Source organism: Colias croceus, chromosome 3 (assembly GCF_905220415.1).
Source record: "Colias croceus chromosome 3, ilColCroc2.1".
NCBI classification, from domain to species: Eukaryota; Metazoa; Arthropoda; class Insecta; order Lepidoptera; family Pieridae; genus Colias; species Colias croceus.
The window spans coordinates 7,223,392-7,242,951 of record NC_059539.1 but is presented as its reverse complement, the minus strand read 5'-3'; the positions used below and the strand labels follow the sequence as shown (position 1 = coordinate 7,242,951).

The following is a 19,560-nucleotide window of genomic DNA, read 5'->3' as shown; positions in this document are numbered from 1 at the left end:
AGTTATTTGTCACTTTTAACGCCTTCAGAGGCTTATAAATTACCGGAATTCATTTAGTGAATGGCCGCTGTAATGACACCTAAAATCCTTTACAAAGGATCAAACAAGAAGAATGAGACTGCTATTTTGAACAACACTAAATCGCTTGTAAAAGCTTGTTTACTGTTTTATTTTGCCTATATATTATTCGGAATATCCAGCGAGATGAAAGTTAAAATTCAACCGGATAAAGCTACATGGAAATGGAAGTCAAAAGGTAAAAAATCTGTTTGAAACGCTTGCGGCGAGACGGTTCCGGTTAAGCTTAAGCAGCAAACAGCAATATTTAGTAGTTTGTGACAGTAATCCTCAGCAAGCAGTGCACTCGGCCGCGTCCTCATCGCAAATTCTCGAGGGCACTGCGTTAAATATAGGCCACCAAGTTCCCGCCGACCACGGGAATATTGCTTTGTCACTTGGCGACATCGTGCTTCCCTAAGCCCAAGTAATTGGAAATAGTTGAAATAGACGACTTGGAGAAACATAGCTCCATTTTACAATTGTGATTTCGTTTAACAATGCGCTACTACTCTTTAGGGGATTTCGTAATTATGCATAAGTATTTCATCTAATTCAATGTTACATGAAGTAAATTTGTGTTTTATAATTGAATAATGAACGCTTTGTATTTCCGCAAAACAGCCTACTCAGAGACATATCCCTATAAATGAGAAAACAAAACCAATTATAGAAGTCAGCCGAATACTTTACCAAAGAAACAATCTGGCCCCTTACTTACTCAGCTTTGTTATCTAGATATTTGGGACTAATATCTGATAAACTTTCAAGTTGGAACGGTTATAATAACCTATACTGGTAGCGGTTTCACAGAAATTATAATAATCCAACCCAACTTTAAAATTAACATACGTATGCAAATTTGATTTGTAATATAAATAACTGCACATTTTTCTTAATCTATATATTTTGTTAAACTTAACGATCTGATCATAAAGTTTTCATTATAAGAATTTTAAGAGGGTCGCGATAAAAGAAATAACAAGACAATGCGATAGGATATAAAAAGAAACAAAAACCGTAATAGACATTTTAATGGCTAGCGGACATCTATCTCATTCAGTCAATTAGACAAGTCGTAAACAGGCTGAAAGCGTGAGTAGAATAAAAGTCACAAAATCATTGAATGGAAGTCGACGCAGTTAAATAAAATTATATACAGAGACTCACATAGTTCCCTATAAACAATGAGTCAAAGTAACGTAAAAGTCAAAGTATAAAATAAAGAAGACAAAGAAATTTTAGGTCAAAGTCATCTCAATCTATAGAGGTTATATGAAAATATCAAATAATGTTAATGAAAAACAATAATAATAAACTTTGATTTAATATAATATATCCTCCAAACCAATATCAATATCTGATACTTCGTTGAATCACTTAACGAGGGAGCTCTTATTAATGCATCAACTATTAGAATTGTAATTAGGATAACGTGGGAGTATTGATTACATTGCAGAATTTATATTCAATGAATACGAACATTTCTGGTGATTACAACATTAATTAAACATTAAAATAAAACCATGAATTTTATCTCTAAAGGAAACTAAATGCGGTTTCATGTTCATGTAGAGTTTCTAAACGCACTGAAAAGATTTTATTCGCCTTAATTCTATATAATAGCAGAAGGGAGACTAGTTTGAGTTTTATTTCCTACTTTCCGACCAAAATGGTTACTATTATCCTCTATTTCTCATCAGTATGCGAAACGCGCCCGAACGCGCTCCTGGTCACAAATGTGCTGCAATATGCTGAAATGGTACGTGGCTTTTAGGCCCAACATGACGCATAACTAACCCGACGACAAATTATTCGCAAATAAATAGACACGCATGTCTGATGTAGCAAGCTAGCTATAACTATCCATCATATATACCACGTTAAACACCCTCCGGATATAATATATGCATGTACCTCATACAATACAACTGTAAATTAGTGTTCCCAAACAATTACGTGTAATAAATAATCAATTGTAAAATAATCAATATACACATCGAACATGAACGGACGCACGGTCGGTGTTTGTATTCGCAGCTATAAACAAAGATAACGGGTATGGATTTTACGATCGGAAAGTAGTTAGCTGGCGTTTTATTGAGTCGTATAGATTCATGGTATTCATGATGCATCAAGGAAATTGTATACTGCGGGGAGCTAAGTAAGCGTTGAGCTGATTCAAAGCTTGCTATTGTGCACGTGAGACAGATACAAGGATGAGGAGCTTAGTCGGATTATGCCAGAGGCGGCGGTTTATTATACCGCTACTTGATTTACGATGACGCGATACCGTAGAACGTCGCCGGCTCGCCTCTCTAATAGGAGGTAGCCTAAGGCGAACAATTTATACTGTCACTAGCACCGATATAATCAATTCTCCAAAGTGTCGAAAATCGTGCGAAATATTACTCGCTCGTTTATCTGTCAACATTTGCGTCGATGAGGGTCATACAGTTAAATAACGCTCACAGAAATTCAACGCACTAGGTGTTCGTCGTCTTATGACGCTGACTAAAGGAAAAATGGACATTAGAATGCGGGTCGCAAAGTGATTAAGCCTGAGGCCGGTGCGTTCCTGACAGCTTGTAACTCCAAGGCCTTTCGTCGGCGTTTAAGCTTTATATATACTACTAACATTTAAGAAAGGTTTTCCCTCTTGTTGACAGCCCCCGACCTCTATAAATGTCTACCTATTCTATTTTACCTTCACTTTAACACTTTACGTTTATAAAGGTGGGATTTTAATATAAAATACAAGAAATAAGGTAATAAGGGATTGTCGTAGCACCGTAGCACCATCTATAAATAATTATGGTGAGTTAAATATAAAACTTGTGTAATCAATAATCATGTACATCGACTTGTAATAACAACACATGTTAATATAGTATTTATAGAGTAACCATAAGTGCCTATTTATTTTGATAAGTCATTAATTTCAATTAACTCGCCCAAACATTTAAATTATATTATTTGCGTACCAAACTTGTTAACATTTGTATAAACTTTACCAAAGTCAGGAACTTCAAAAATAGCGTATTAAAGTTGTTCGATTGTTGGACTTACCTGAATTTGGTTGGTTGTCTGAATTCGGTCGCGCCGAGGGAGCCCCGTCGCGCGCCTCAACCTCCAACGCGTAGGCGCCCTGCTTCTCCCTGTCGAACACCACCTTTGTGAAGATCTCCCCTGTCTGCATGCTGATTTCGAAGAAGTCCTTGCCTTCGTTCCTCGGGGAATCCACGATGTAGTAGTATACCTGACAAAACAAAGATTATCATGCATCTATCTACATTCCCGTTTGCATATTTAACTCAAGTTACCGCTATGCAACTCCCGAGAGATTCATCAAAAACATAAGTATAAAAGCTACGAAGCTTTTATTGTGAAATTGGTAAATGTGTTGCATGTGCTACAATAAACTCATTAGCACGTAAATACCGATACAGATCATCAAATAATTCTTAATTACGGAATATAAACATATATATTGCTTGCTGATCACGCCGGTGTACATAGGTAGATACAGTATTAATCTTACTAAACAATGGAATGTACTAAATCTAATAAACATGCCCATGTAATTCCAATTACGGCAAAACCGACGTGTACCATCAATATTAGCTACTATGTCAGTGCGGAGGCGAATGAAAATTAAATATTCAAAATCCTTTGAGATACCGCACACGTAGTAGATATGTATAGTGCATTCGGTAAATATATAAGCAAATCTGGTTTTGAGTAAGGCGCTTAAGGGGATTTAAATACGTTCAGATCTTTGTGAATTCTTTTGGAATCGCGTTGAAGTCGTTTAATCAATTCCATCCCATCTTTGGAATTATCCTTACATTCTGATGTTGGTATTTCTCGACCATTTGAATATTCTGGTCATTGAAAGATATCTTTATTTTTATTTGATAATAACTTAAAATATCGGTTATGAAGATGTAATCGAATTATACCGGAAGATACTATATATACTGTGTCTAAAGAACCCGTCTCAAAAAGACTTTTCGACCATAATCTCGTTTACGATCTTTTCAAAAAGGTAGCTTTTATAGAGCAATCTGGGCTTATAGTGGTTATCAGACGGAGTGCGGGGCTTATGCAATCCAATCCATTGATTGCTACGATATTTGGGTGCAGATAGTTGAACGTACGTATTGATTGTTCATACTGTGGTTCATACTACGGAAACTTCAAGTTTTACCCTGCGAGCTTATTGAGATCCTTTACCGAATATATCATTTAATAGATACTTACACTATTGAAATCATTAGCAAAGGCACACATAATATTAGTATCTGGATAAACTTTTTCATAATCTATATATATGAAACTCAAAGGTGACTGATAAAGTGATCTATCAACGCACAGCCCAAACCACTGGACGTATCGGGCAGAAATTTGGCATGCAGGTATATGTCATAACGTAGGCGTCCCCTAAGAAAGGATTTCCCGAAATTCTTGCGGGAACGGGGAAAAACGGGGATGCACGTACAAAGTCGTGGGCGGAAGCTAGTATATTATATGTTTTTTTCTCTAGGTAGAGTTATTTTCATAAAATATATTATTTTTGCCATTTCGTTCTTCCGTACCTACAGGTCATATATATGGTGATTGGTGGTAAGTGTGGAGAGTTTTAATAATATAGAATAAGTTTGATGGATTAACCTATTTTCGTAATTTCTTGTCGGCTGTGATTATATATAGAGCCTATAATCAAATTGGAAACAAACTGTCAATCATCTATTATCGAAGTTACCCAATGCACAAAAAAAACAGTTTACGGAACAGCATCTATAGTTTTTTCAAAAACAGTATTAACAATAGAGATGGATGGGATGGATTGATGGACTTTGAATAAATATATAAACTTTGTAGGAACCAGGATTGACTTCACTGGTGTACGCCGAAAATAAACTCAAGTAAAATGTTATTGTAAACTTGCGAACTATTTTATTGAATGGTTATTCTGCGTGCATTTAAATTATTCATAAGTTATACTTGAACAAATATTAGCTCAGTATACGATGTGCTAGTTTAATAACTTCATCGGGAATTTAAAAGCATCATGATCATGATTTTAAAACATGCCATTTTTTTCTTAAACTAGGTACTTATTTTCCAATCTTTGTATATACGTAAGTATAGCATTATACCTCTACAATTTAATCCAACGCCAAAGGCAAACGCAATGAATTTCTTATGTACGATATTAGATAAATAGTTTTCACCAACAGTGGTAAAGACATATGAGAAAGATTAAGCCCAGTTCCGCGACTTGATCATAAAAACACTGATATTGTATTTAACTTCATTTTCATACATTAATTTCAATTAACTAATACAGATCCGCTAACATAACACATCCAGAAGTTATATAGATTCGTTGACTTTTATTTATTAGACAAAACACAACGATTATTATTAAAGATGCCGGAAAAAATAACTTCATTAGAGATTTTTTTATTATGTAGGTAGCTATTTTTATTTGAAAATTTTCCGGTCTCTGATGAACCCCGGGCGGACGCTATAAAATTATTCGTTATAATGGGTACCTAATTTATATTTTTCGTTGTATTTTCCTATTTCCAATTAGAAAAATATATCAAGTAACAAATGAAGAGGTAGATATATTTTTATTAAGAAATTGTTCGATCTTTTAAATATAGAAACAAACGAAGAAGAATAAAAGCGGTAACCGAAGTTCTACTTAAAAGTACATCTGAAAATAATTATTATACGTATTCTATTTTCTTTAAAAGAAATTGTCACGCACAGAAATATCTCATCCACACTGATCACAGAAGAATATGTTTACCTATCACACACTTTTCTTTTAATGTGTGTACATATTATGTTGCAATTGAAGCGGTTTTCCGTAAGATTTGTGTCCTAGAAGTAAGAAAGGCATGTAGTTCTAACTAGGGAAAACTAGAAGATATTAATTTTTTTCGAGAAAACAATTTTTTAATCATATCTTCTTTTTATTCCTTTCATCATAATAAGAAATAGGTAAGCGATGCAAGCAGGGACGAGCAAGTAAGGTTTATACCCAAACCACACCAAGAGCCGAGCGAGCTCCGCGAGGGTGCTGCGGCTGCCGCCGTCTAATACCAGAATCGACTTTAGGACGTTTCCATCTCAAACAGAAATCAATATAGACCAAAATAAACGCTCAGCTAGTTAATTCAACGCGTCCAGTTCCACAGCACCTTTTGACTTTTGAGCAATAGAGTTAAAAATGTAAATTGATTATTATTGACAAAAAATCGGTTCTAGTAATGCTATTTATTATTCTAGTTCAAATTTATCTTTACAACAAATTGTTATTTATTTGTAAGTTTTGAAAATGATTGATTTTATGGAACTCAATTTCCGAATATGATACATGACGAGTGAATAAGGATTACGCAGAAAACCACATAAAAAGAATGTGTGGTGTTGTGGAAAAGAGTTATCCCGCCAAATCACGCGTTAGATAATACTTTGCGGTTCGGACCCCGAAACTGTAGATTGCACGAAAAAGATTGTATGAAAATAAATAGTTGGAAATTTTCCCTTGTTTGTTTTTCTTACGAATTATCATCCAAACACTGCTTTACGTCATTTTTCGAATATGTCGTTGTGGCAATGCAATGTAGAAAACGAAAAGAGCACATAAAAATCTATAAATCACCCATTTTCAAAACATTCCCGAAAAATTTCTAGGTATATCGAAATTTTGAGATCATAATATAATCTTCTAATTGTTTCTATTATATATTTACATAGAAAATACAGAAAAGAATTCGCATAGGAGTAGGAAAATCTTACCTGGTTGTTAGGAAAAGTCCCATCTTTGTCTATAGCGTTGACTTGTGTGACCTTGGTCCCTATCGGCTCGCCTTCCAGCACCGTCTCCTGTTCTCTCTCCGTGAACAGCGGGATCTCGTCGTTGACGTCCTCCAGCATGATGTACACGGTGGCTTCTGAAGCTAGCTGCTGAGCTCCATTGTTCTATTCACAAAAAGGTAAATGTATGTAGGCATATAAGCATTTTTTCTTACAGTGTGTCCGACTATTTTATGGTTAACGATATAAATCATAACCTTTCACCTCAAACTTAATAAATAGGTTACATTTGAAAGAGATTTCCTCTTTTCAAATAAATGTGTGACAAAATTGGATCTATTTCAATGACCAAGCAATTTTTACCTCAACCCGAATAGTAAGATTGTATTCCTTAATGCTTTCGTAGTCTAGGGGATGGTTCACTTTAATGTCAGCCCACGTGAATCCGTTATCAGCTCTTTGTTGTAAGTAGAAAGTATGAAATTTGTTCGTCTGAGCCGTCGAGCCCGGCATCAAGCGGTAGAACACGGTCGGGTTGTTTTCAATGCCAGAGCTAAAAACATACGACACAATAAAGTATATCTGATGAAACCATACCAAGGATTTATCTAACACAATACGACATTCAATGCGAACTGAATAAAATAAGATCAGTTATGGACATGACAATGCCTTACAATGAAAATGTAATTGAATAAGATTAGATGAAATAATATGAGGCTAAAATTTTCTTTTTAATCATACTTGATGCTTTAATACTCCAAATAAAAATAATATCTAATGTTACTAATAATGATATTACTCAGGGAAGCAAAAACGGTACCATATTATTATAGGTACAAAATAAATACAATATGCAAACACATTATAGAATAGTCAATATAACAATTTATGGTAGTATGTTGGTGTAATAACACCTAGATTACCGCCAGAAAACCTTTTATTTTTATCCTTTATTTTCTGGCGGTTTAATTAAGAAATAGTAATAATATTATGATACCACATCTAGTAATACATCTGTAGTTAGTTTTTTATTCTAATTGCCACTCAACATAATAGTTTTATTGTTAGGATTAAGTGTGGGTGAAATATGAGCTCATATTTTTTTAAACAACAATAGTAGATATTTGTATCTCATTTTGATGATTAAGTTAGGAAATGGTTTTAGTAATCAGTTTTGCAGTCATAATAAATAAGGTGTCCCGGCGCCAGTGTACTAAGCTTAATAGAACTTATAGTCTTTCATATCCTTATCTATTATAAATTAACGAAAAATGCATTAACTTGTAAATGTTTTAGTAGGTACGATTAAAGAAAATTTATAATCTCGCGAGTTATATTGTAAACCAGTGGTGTTTAATAGTCCTACGGTGTCATGTACAGTACGCGTCACGTGAAAAGAACGCTGGATGAAAGTGATGGGGTGTGTTTGCGCATGGATCGAGTTTTGCACGTAAGCTATGTGCCGATTATTTTATTTTTGAACTAGGCTCGCGAATCGTAGCTTCGCAACTACCTATTTGTTATTCTTATACCACCTCATAAGACCAAATAGACCGATAAATCGCCAATGCGCAGCTTAACCGTCAGCGTTCTTTTTACTTGACGCGACCTGTAAGCTCCTAACTGGCAATCCGCCCACCTTCGACTCGCTCGCACATTTAGGTTGTCTAATATGTTTTCATAGACCCAATGCCCACATTCATCCTCATACCGCATATCCCTTATATGCGGTATGGGGATGAATGAAATGATGAATTTATTAACAATCGAAATAAAAATGTTGGCCTGGGGCCTTAGCCAAACGTCAAAACGCCAAGGAATAGAATACGCTATCGAAAGAAATTGACATAAGTGTATGATGTTTTGCATAAGGATTCGGTCACCCTACCAACGACAACGACGACCACGAACAAAATTTTCATCCAGTCGCAATTAAATAAAATTGTGCAAAACACAATTAAAGATTAGACAAACGTACGTAACGCCATGGAATAGAAACTGCTAACGCTAATTATTGACATAAGCTCATGACATTTTGGTAATGGTTCGATCACACTACCAACGACGCAGACGACCACAACCAAAGTTCCAATCTTGCCGAAATTTGTTCAAAATCAATATTAAAATCTCCCGTCATTCTGGTACTCAGGGATAAAAAAATTCGAGGTCAATTAATAAAAAGAAATAGGGTTTTTTGCGATTTTCGCCGAGACGGTAAGTTTATCATACAATCACCTGAACCAAAATTGTAAATAATCTAATTATCTATAAAAAAGGTTAAATACATTTTTTTCTAGGAGCCACCGTTTCTATGAAAAACCTGTTTGTTTATCCATTGATCTCAAAATTTTTTTTTCCAAACACCAATACGACAGGAAATTCTTTAATTTCATTTTTAATTGTGTTTTGCACAATTTTATTTAATTGCGACTGGATGAAAATTTTGTTCGTGGTCGTCGTTGTCGTTGGTAGGGTGACCGAATCCTTATGCAAAACATCATACACTTATGTCAATTTCTTTCGATAGCGTATTCTATTCCTTGGCGTTTTGACGTTTGGCTAAGGCCCCTGGTAAGTTTTTTTACAATCTACGTTTGCGTAGTTCTATTGAACAAAGTACATCGGTGACGGGACTCCCTGTATGGCAAATTTTATATTTGCATGTTGTATTTTTTAAATACCATACATCGAAACAATGATTGCATACTCTGTGCGTAGTAGTAGCCAAGTAACCATTAATAAAGTATATAACTACTAGTACCCACAGATGCAAGTAACTTACCTTACCTTTACTTATTCGTTCTCAATTTTGTCATTAATTTAATTGTATTTAGGCAAATAATTTTGGAAACAACTAATTGAAAACGAATAAAGTTGTAGTTAAAAGTAAAATAAAAGGTATTAGTCATGTGATTTAGTATTGGTTTCGTCTTAAATTATCATGTAAGTTGAAAATGTGGTTTAGGATGAACAGATAGACAATAGAAGTGAACCATGGGCCAACACTGTGTGGTATATATGCACTATGATATGCAATGCATTGACACTGTAGGTAATATTGACGAAATCGCTGGGTAAGTTTCTTATTTAAATATATAAAAATATATATTGTATAAATATATATCATATCATCATAAAAATAACATCAAAACACTGTTTGAAATAATTATGTTTTAATTAAAAATTTTACGCAACATGACTTTATTGAAATGTCTGAAACATTACAAAAATGTTGAGCGTAAAGGTATTTGTAAAATTTTAGACCCGGACGCAGTAATTTATATCTGACTAAGTATTTTCACCAAAAAAAAAAATAATTTTACTCCATCTAAGCTATTTTTTTATATTAAATTTTTCAATATTTTTGATTTGGTGCTTAAATTCAGAAAATATAACGAAAAAAAAACAAAAAAAATCAGTTATGGATTAGAAACTTTACTCTGCAATACAGTTTCATTACGACTCAAATGCAGTAAATTACCAGCCTACATGCAATTACACTGAACACAGATGACTAAAATACCTACCGATAAATGTTCAAAAATATCTAATCGAGTCATAATCTTTTGCAAACTAAAGATATTTTTGAGCACATTTCAATCCCCATTCCATGTAAGCAGTGAGCCCGCTAGTAATGCACGCTGGTGTACAGAAAGTTTCACAAGTGATCGTGGAAATGCATATAAAATTTACGGACATCGAACATTACACGGTTAACAAGTCACCAATTATGTGAGGCGAATGAAAAATATATTGAATACGGTCGTGCGCGTATCTCGTGCTTCCATAACCTGCACTTTGCCGTCAAAATCGAATGCATAATCGAACAGGGTGCAGAGAGTATGTATTCGATGTTGATAGTTGCGGAGCAGGCAGGCAGAAGGGCGAGAAGGCGCCGCGGCCACACTGCGTGCAAGGGGGGCTGCGTGCGGTGCCCGTGCCGAACAGTTAGACACGCACCTTGCTTTAACGGACACCACTTTGGCACCGACGGGCAAATTCTCTCGAATGTAGATGGGGCCGTACACTGTGTGGTCCCACACGGGGGGATTGTTCGCGCGATCCACTACGTCTATCTGGACCTCCACGGTTCTGGACAAGGGCGGGAAGCCCTTGTCTTGAGCCATAGCCTCCAACTTGTAAGTCTCTCGCTATTGGGGAAAGAGTCGATGGAAACAGACAAAACCACGTCGTTAGTAGTGTTAAGGAGTGGAAGGGCGGCGGGCCCGCGGGCCCGCTGCGCCTTATACCAACCTGGCTTTCACACTGGTCACTACGGTACCCACTGTGACATTCTCTTTGATGTGAACGGGGCCATACGTGGACATGTCGTCCCAGATGGGAGGTTTATTGTTCCTGTCTACCACGTCTAATTCAACGTCCACGTCTGCGGAGGAGGGCGGGTCGCCTCTGTCGGAGGCGCGCACGCGAAGTCGATACCTGTCCCGCTACAGATACACGGGTCAGAGGTCAGCGGGGACAAATAAAAATAAAACAACTCAAATATAAACACATAAGTAGTTCTTGCTAATAAACAATTAAATTAAAAGAAATAAATGAAAAGAAAACATCCACTTTCACGATTGATTACTTATTGCTTTGCTTTTTTTAAATTAAATTATCTTTTTCATACAATCATCGTTCATACATTCATGAAGCCAAACTAAAATAAGAGGTAGAAATAACTAGATTTAACTAACAAGTAGAAATCCTCTCGCGACGTCTTCTTCCACGCAAAGGTCTCGTTCGTGCTAGCTTACGTAACAATGCTTATTAGCCAATGTAAGAGGGTGCAAGAAAATAAATCGGAAAAATATAATGTTTACCGTATTATACAATTTCCGGTCTGTACAATAGGGAAAAAGACAAACTGTACATTAATAATACTTTTTACAATAAATCAACTAAACTAATCGAAAAAAAATTAAATAACTTAACAAAAAGCAGGCAATGCATGCGGCTCTGCATACAAGACATGGCGGAAAGGTCAGGTTGTCATAAGAAGGTTTGGTGACCTCGTAACGACTACAATAAAACGACACTCATTGTAATGAATATATTACAAACGGTGGACGTTACGGTATACTGTACAAATTTTGCTTTTGAAAACGTTGCCCCTTTCACAGAAGAAATAATGTCACAACTGGTCAGATGGCCAAATTGCCCGAGGGCGATCTGACCATCTCAGTTAAATCTAACATTAAAATAAGTCATATAATACACTGGCATCCTGTAAAAAATTCAATATTATGGTGAATATACTAAAGTTATAGTGGGTACATAGCATGAGAGTCGTCTAGCGCGCCAAAAAGTTTCTAGCAGGTTCGAACTGCCGCTATAGGGTATGCATTACTGTGTCGGACATTAGTAACAAAACATGTACATACATACAATAATGATAGGTATCTTTAAAAGCGTAAGCTTCCCAAATCAATCGGTTAATTAATAAAACTATAATTCAAAACTAGTCAGTGCGAAATATACAGAAGTGCTCTTACAGAAACTGTACATGTTTTAGAACTAAACACAGGTTTATGGTGAAATATTTACAGCAGTTTTTACGGTCAAAGATATTATACACAAGTCGTATTTATCGATAAGATAGTTAATGCAAGATGGTGGTGCGGAAATAAATCTTAACGAAGATTGAGTGCTGAGCCGGCGCTGGCGGCAAATGAAAGTAATTGTGCTGCAAGAGGAACAAGCGCCGCCGGCCGCGCCTCGCCGCCCGCCGACGTTCAATGGACAACTACTCCTCATAGCCAGGATTTACTCTTCTCCACAGCAATTTACAGCAGCGTATAATTTAGAACTATTTACATGTAAAAAACTTAAATTAGGTGCCAATTGAATCCTAGGGCTTTAGGTAGCACTCATCCACCAAATATAGTAAAGTTGACCCTTTCATCCGTCGTTCTCGCCACAAATTCACACTTTTCGTACGATCGTGAAATATACTTACGTCCAGAGGTTTCTTTAAAACGATCCACCCTGATTCAGGTTGGATTTCAAAATATTCTATGTCTGCTGGGTTATAAGGAGCACTTAAAGTATAAACGATAGCTCCGTTGTTATCAGCATCTTCATCAGATGCCGACACTCTTAAAATATTTGTGCCTATACTGGCATCCTGTTTTACATTCTCCACGTATTTCTGCAATATAACATAGTTAATAAATTTTCATAAGTATAACCCGCTATAAAGTGCAATAAAGCATTGTGATAACTAAAGTACTAAACATGCAATATCTTTTTACAATAGCTTACTTGTCGGTCGAATAGTGGTGGGTTATCATTCACATCTGTGATTTCAACGGTAAATGAGCAGACACCTTCTAGGGAAGGATCTCCCTGATCGGTAGCTTTCACAGTGACAGAAACAAATTTTCCGTCATCCCCTTCTCGATCAAAAACCTTGTTGGTGGATACTTCACCAGTTTCTTCATCAACTGTGAACTTCGTACCTTTTTGATTCGGCTGTTGCACTATAGAATACTTTACTTGACCATTAACGCCCTTGTCTTCGTCGGTAGCATGTACTTTTATGACAGGACTGCCGTTTGGAGCGCCTTCTTCTACTTTCGGAAAGTATGTTGGACAATCTTTGAAGATAGGTTTATTATCGTTGACGTCTGTTATAAAAACAACGACCACGGCTGTAGATGTATGTATAGTTGCATCCCCATTAACGCAACAAGCCCCGTCGTCCATAGCCGTTACGTTTAATTCGTACTTATCCCTATCTAATGATATGGCTTTATTGTGCAATCGTATGACACCTGTTATTTCCTCAATTACGAATTGTCCAGAACTAGTACCACCCCCAACAAATCCAAAGCGTACATTATCACCATCCTTATCAGAAGCGACAACTGTAGTAACTAAAGTATTGGGGCCCGCATTTTCATCCACGTTAGGTGTGTATACTTGCTGTGAAAATTTTGGTTCTTCGTCGTTTTTATTTTTCGTATAGACTCTGACGGTTGCAGTTCCCGTTTTTGCTGGTTCGCCCTTGTCCTTGGCAGTAACAACAAATTCATAATATGCATTGTTGTTGTCGGCATCCAACTGCTTGTTGTTTGTGATTATGCCATTCGAATCAACGCTGAAGTGATCATCTGTAAAATTATTTTATACTCTCATTATTTGAAGGTTATGATAACCTAATTCTCGATGTCTTAGGAGCAATAATTCTACATTATATATCAAAACAAACACCAACAATAATGAATTGATATATTATTTGCAAGAAATGTGAATATTAAACCTAAAAAAAAATATTATTTCATTATTAAATATACAACTTTAACGCCATCTATTGTAAGGTTTTAGTGGTATAACCACGGCGCAACTTCAAAATATGAAGTTGCCTGTTCACATTCAACACTAGGTGGCGCTACTCGTATAATCTGCCGTCCTTTAACTAAAAAGCCGTTAACCCTCAAATGGTCAATTTTCAGTTTTAAATGTAGGGTGACAAAGTTCAAAATTCTCTATCTTTCTGTCTAAGAATCATGTCTCTAGCATTAATAGATAAAGAGATATGAAAATATTGTGAGCCGTTAAGTAACACTATTTTCGGCGATTCCATAACTTGAAAGCGTCTAACCAACACTACTTCGCTAAATTTCCTTTAAAGTACCTTAACCGCCAAATTTAATAATTATTTTTTAGCTTTTTACTTGACTAAAGGCACGTCATCAGATTATACTTGACTATAGGGACGCAAACTGACTATAACTGCTTTGTGATATGCTTTCATATAACGATTCCAATGGAAATCCTTACCTTATTTGCAGTTACTCGCCCTTAACGCTTTTTTAGTTAAGTAACTTTATTTAGGAAAACTTCTAATTACACTTTTTTGCTAAGCTACAAAGCAGCTAAGCCTCATTTTTTAGCTAAAAGGCAGTTATCCGATTCTGGTGATGCATCCGTTTTGGGGATGAGTGTGATGCTGTAATGTTGTCGCTCCTAAGCAGAGTACCGATTGCTTTTGATTTTCTTTTACAAGACCTATTGTTTCTGATCAGGTTTACTAAGTTTTATACAATCTAGCAGCTAAATTATGGAAAATATAACAAGTCAAAGTTACGAAAATTTGGTAGGTAATGGTTACGACAGTGCGAACTTTCAATCATTATCAGTTTAGACCTTGGTTTAGACTCTGATTAGTCTCTGTAACCGAGAAAGAGGATATATAGACAGTCTGTACTATTTATTAATGATATAATTTACCCCTTGGGTGGAATTAGTAATCGACTGTCAAGCAATGTACCTACTAGAGATGGTGATACAAAAATTGTTATGAGTATACTACCTTTGACCCGCTGGCGGAGAGTCCATTTTGCCACTATTTCTATTTTTTCTTTTCTTTAAAATTTGTATTTTTTTACATGGTAGCAAATAAAAAGTTTTCTATTTCTACCTCCTGCTATTTTCCACATATTCTGGTATATTATATTTTCTGAATGTGGATGAAAGAGTCTTCTAATCATTTGATAAGCGGTTCTACATTATTTATTAAGAGCATCCCACATGTAAGAGCTTGAAGACCTATTGAAACCGGGATTTTTTTTCAAAAGCCTCGTGCACAAGTCTTAATATTATTTTTTCAGAAAATGATTTGTTTACATTGTTTGTTGTCCTATTTGTACTCACATATCCTTGACTCTTGTGATGGCTTCGCAGAAGAGTATTTTTAAAATAACGTTATAATTGCAATTCTAAATGAAAATACGGTTCCAAAAAGAAAAGCGAGACGATTTATCTCAATCTTAACCCCTTAATGAGCCTCTGTAATGAAATAAACGTGAACATGACGTGAAAAAAAGGTTAATTTTATCAAAAAATTAAAAAAGTCATTTAGTAAAAGTATAAAATACTTGTTACTCACAGACAGACGCGAAAACCATTAATTTAGATAGTGTTTAAATCTTTAATACTTAAACCTAAAAGCTTTTGATCCTTTTCCTATCCATTGGTTGACCTAGGGAATGTAATTCCCGAGAGCAAAGATTCAGACAGCAGCAAATTTTTAACATAAGTAAGGTTATAATTTAGTACAACTATATAGAATCGTAGTACAAAAGCATCCAAAAGCCCTTAACTGCTGATTATAAAGTTATTGAAATATAAATTAAAGCGAAAGTCATAGCTTAAAAGCAGTCATAGTAGCTTAACGACGTTTTAGGTAAGCATTTTATTAATAAATTAAAAAAAAATCACAAAATAAAAATAAAAATGCTAAATTACTTAGTTAAAAAGTCGCTATGGTATGTTAACGGCCGTCTTGTCCAGTAAAAAGTTAAAATTTTCAGATAATATGCTGAGCTAAACGAGAAAAAGTTAATTTAAAAATAAATTATAACAGTGTCTGGTTAAAAACTATTATTTATATATAATATAATTAAATGTCGATCGATGTATCTCTCAATAATTATTCTAAGTGTCATAATTTTTAAGAAATAACGATTTCCGTCTTTTTTGTCATTTACTCGAAACTCACTTCGTTGGCTTAACGGCTTTCTAGTTAAAGGACGGCAGTAATTTCAAACCATTTCTAATCGTGTTAGAATTCAGTTTACAGTTTGAGAATACGATTTTACCAATATTTTAATAATATCATTAATGTTCAACTTTACATTGATTCATTAAGTGATTCATAGAGTGAAGTATGTTTTATGAATTACACACAAATTGGTATGATTCATGCAGTATTTAGGACGTGAAAGTTAATTTTTAACAATTACAAAAATATTTCTCGGAGCCAATTTCCCATACTTTTATTTCCTACTAGCGGTCCGCCCCGGCTTCGCCCGTGGTACACATTTACGTTTTCTCTATATAAGAACCATCCTCGTACTTCAAGGAATATAATAAAAAAAGAATTATAGAAAACGGTTCAGCCGTTCTCAAGTTATGCGCTTACCAACACATTTTGGGATTCATTTTTATAGTATAGATGATGTGCGAAACCTGTTCATTTTGTATAAAGTTAATTGTATGCCAAATATTTAAGCCAAATATAACAATATTTTTTACCAATTGGTTAATTATACTTTAAAGCTTATAAAAAAAAACTCATAAATCGTACCTGAAACTAAATATTCGATCTCAGCGTTCTTTCCGGAGTCAGCGTCCATTGCCTTCACTTTGAGGATGCTGGTTCCAAGCGGGATGTCTTCATCAACATTATGGGCTTGGTAGTCGGGCAGCTCAAACTTTGGCGCGTTGTCATTCACATCCGTGACACGGATTGTTAACTGAAATTGTAATAAGAATAGTTTAACTTCTGTTCGAATACTGTAAGGACTTTTATTTTACTGTTAACTAGTAATTATTCCCTGAATAGGTTAACAAGATAATTGATTAACAATTACAAGCCCAACTGCACATTGCACAATGAGAATTGTGGTGAGAACTTTTAATTCTTGTAAAATAGACCAAGTATCAAGTGGCCTATTACCACTAGGTATATAGTCCTATAATCTTTCTTTTTTACTTTAAATATTGTATTTGAATCAAAATACGATGAATCATGAGTTATTATAAAGGTACAAAATAGCGTAATCACAATAGAAATTGATGTATCTCAACATACTTATAATATGGTACTGAACATTGAAATGCGTTATTTTTTATCTTAGGTAATAAATTACAATAAATTACCTCAACAGACGTAGAGAATCCGCCCGAATCTTCGGTAGCAGTGACGACCAATGAGTACACATGTGGCTGGCGCAAGTCTTCAAAGTCTAATTCCTTCGCCAGTTTCACGATACCAGAAGTGGGGCCAATGTTGAACGTACCCGCGCCTTGTCCTTGTGCTTTCAGTGTATAGCGAATTTCGCGATCGGCAAACGATTTCGCTTTCACGGATATGATACTGAAATTGAGAATTATATTGGATGAGTATATGGTTTCATTGCACCACAATTAATATATTATGGAACCAAGTTTTAATAGTAAAATAAGTTAAAGAAAGGTTTTCAATGATTCTTTATTGCATAAACATACTATATGTAGGTATCTATAGTCTATACCTACTAATATTATAAAGAGGAAAGGTTTGAAATTATGTATGGTTAGTATGTATGGTTTTCACGCATAAACTACTGGACCGATTTTGATGAAAATTGGCACAGACAATCTTTAGATTCTGAGAAAGAACATAGGCTACCTTTTATTGCGAAATATATACCACGGGCGAAGCCGGGGTGGACCGCTAGTAAAACCCGTTAAACCGTTCGAATTTTTATTATTCATAGATGTCGTTAGGTATGTAAATGTTACCGGAAATGTATGTAATCCATCATTGTATACAATTCCTAGGAATTGTATATAATTCCTAAAATCGCACGGAAATGTGTGAAATAAATTATTTTATACACATTTCCTAGGAAATCTATACATTTCCTAAATAGCTATCGGAAATGTAAAACATTTAAGATATTGATATGTCGCAGGCAAATTGTATATAATCTGGCCGTTTACAAACGGTCGGCATTTTGTAGTAACTATGTCGATAATTCGTAATCAGAAATTTTTGGTTTGGATAAAGGTGTGGGTTAGGTTAGGTTCGTGTTTTTTAAAACTACACAGAAATAGGAGCCCCACAAAGTGGGGCTCCGTCGGTTCGCGACCGTCTTTTTGTAGAATTTTGGAAAAAGACGAATTTTCGGCATATTAAAACAGCTAGCCGTAATGTAATACGGCGAATTATACAATCCGACTGCGCCAAATATACGCGAGGACAGCGGGACGAGGGGACTAATCAGTCCCCTCGTCCCGCTGTCACTTGTCAAGTAGGTAATCACTTGCCAAATGAAAATTTGATTTTATAAGAATAAATATAAGTTGATTTTGTGATATTTACGTTAAAATTTAGATATTTGATTTTTAAAATGTTTATTACTATGATAATAATATGAACATAATATTATTATTACAATTTTACGGTATGACTGTTACCCGATTGTATCAATAAGAGCTATAATAGAAAAAATAACAACGTGTTTTATTACAGAAAGCATTTACTTTACACATTTCCTAATACGATATTGGAATTGTATACAATTCCTAGGAAGATTATACATTTCCTAGGATATGCATGCATTAAATAGTTTTTTAAACAATATTTTATACATTTCCTAAATGGTATCGGAATTGTACACATTTCCTAGGAATTGTATACAATTCCTTGATTTCATACATTTCCGGTAACATAAACATTAATTCAACATCAATATTCAGTAGATTTTTTCTTTAATTAGTGCTTTACAGTTAAATTGATGATGATTGTTCCTTTAACTCCTCGTGGAGCATAGGGCCTCAGTAAACTTTTTCCAGTCACGTCGATTTTGGGCTTTTGCTTTGACTTCTTGCCACGACAGGCCGGTTTTATTTAGTTCAGCAACCACAGATCTCTTCCACGATGCAGGGGGACGACCTTTTCTTCTACGACCGTTCAGGGGCGTCCAGTCTAAAGCTGTTTTTGCTATATTTTGATCCGGCCTCCTAAGGCAGTGTCCTATCCACCCCCACTTCCTGTAGCAGATTTGTTGGTCTATAGGTTGCTGGTTGGTTATTTTCCAGAGTTCTTCATTGGAAATTGTATCAGGCCAAAAAATTCGTAATATACTTCTTAAGCATTTGTTCAGA

General features: G+C 35.2%; 1 protein-coding gene across 4 annotated transcripts in view; it reads right to left on the bottom strand.

Moving 5' to 3' along the window:
• LOC123706450 (neural-cadherin) overlaps positions 1 to 19,560 on the bottom strand; it is a 220,204-nt gene that overhangs the window by 161,329 nt on the left and 39,315 nt on the right. For 3 of the 4 annotated variants that reach the window (XM_045655729.1, XM_045655728.1, XM_045655731.1), the window contains 8 exons: positions 17,569 to 17,785; positions 16,994 to 17,162; positions 13,165 to 14,015; positions 12,860 to 13,051; positions 11,152 to 11,345; positions 7,258 to 7,447; positions 6,877 to 7,059; positions 3,127 to 3,316 (listed from right to left, as the gene is read on the bottom strand). In XM_045655729.1, the coding sequence (XP_045511685.1) occupies positions 3,127 to 3,316; positions 6,877 to 7,059; positions 7,258 to 7,447; positions 11,152 to 11,345; positions 12,860 to 13,051; positions 13,165 to 14,015; positions 16,994 to 17,162; positions 17,569 to 17,785 (2,186 nt within the window). Of the gene's footprint in view, positions 1 to 3,126; positions 3,317 to 6,876; positions 7,060 to 7,257; positions 7,448 to 10,857; positions 11,049 to 11,151; positions 11,346 to 12,859; positions 13,052 to 13,164; positions 14,016 to 16,993; positions 17,163 to 17,568; positions 17,786 to 19,560 lie in introns of all 4 variants that reach the window. The other variant, XM_045655730.1, reaches the window with a different exon arrangement.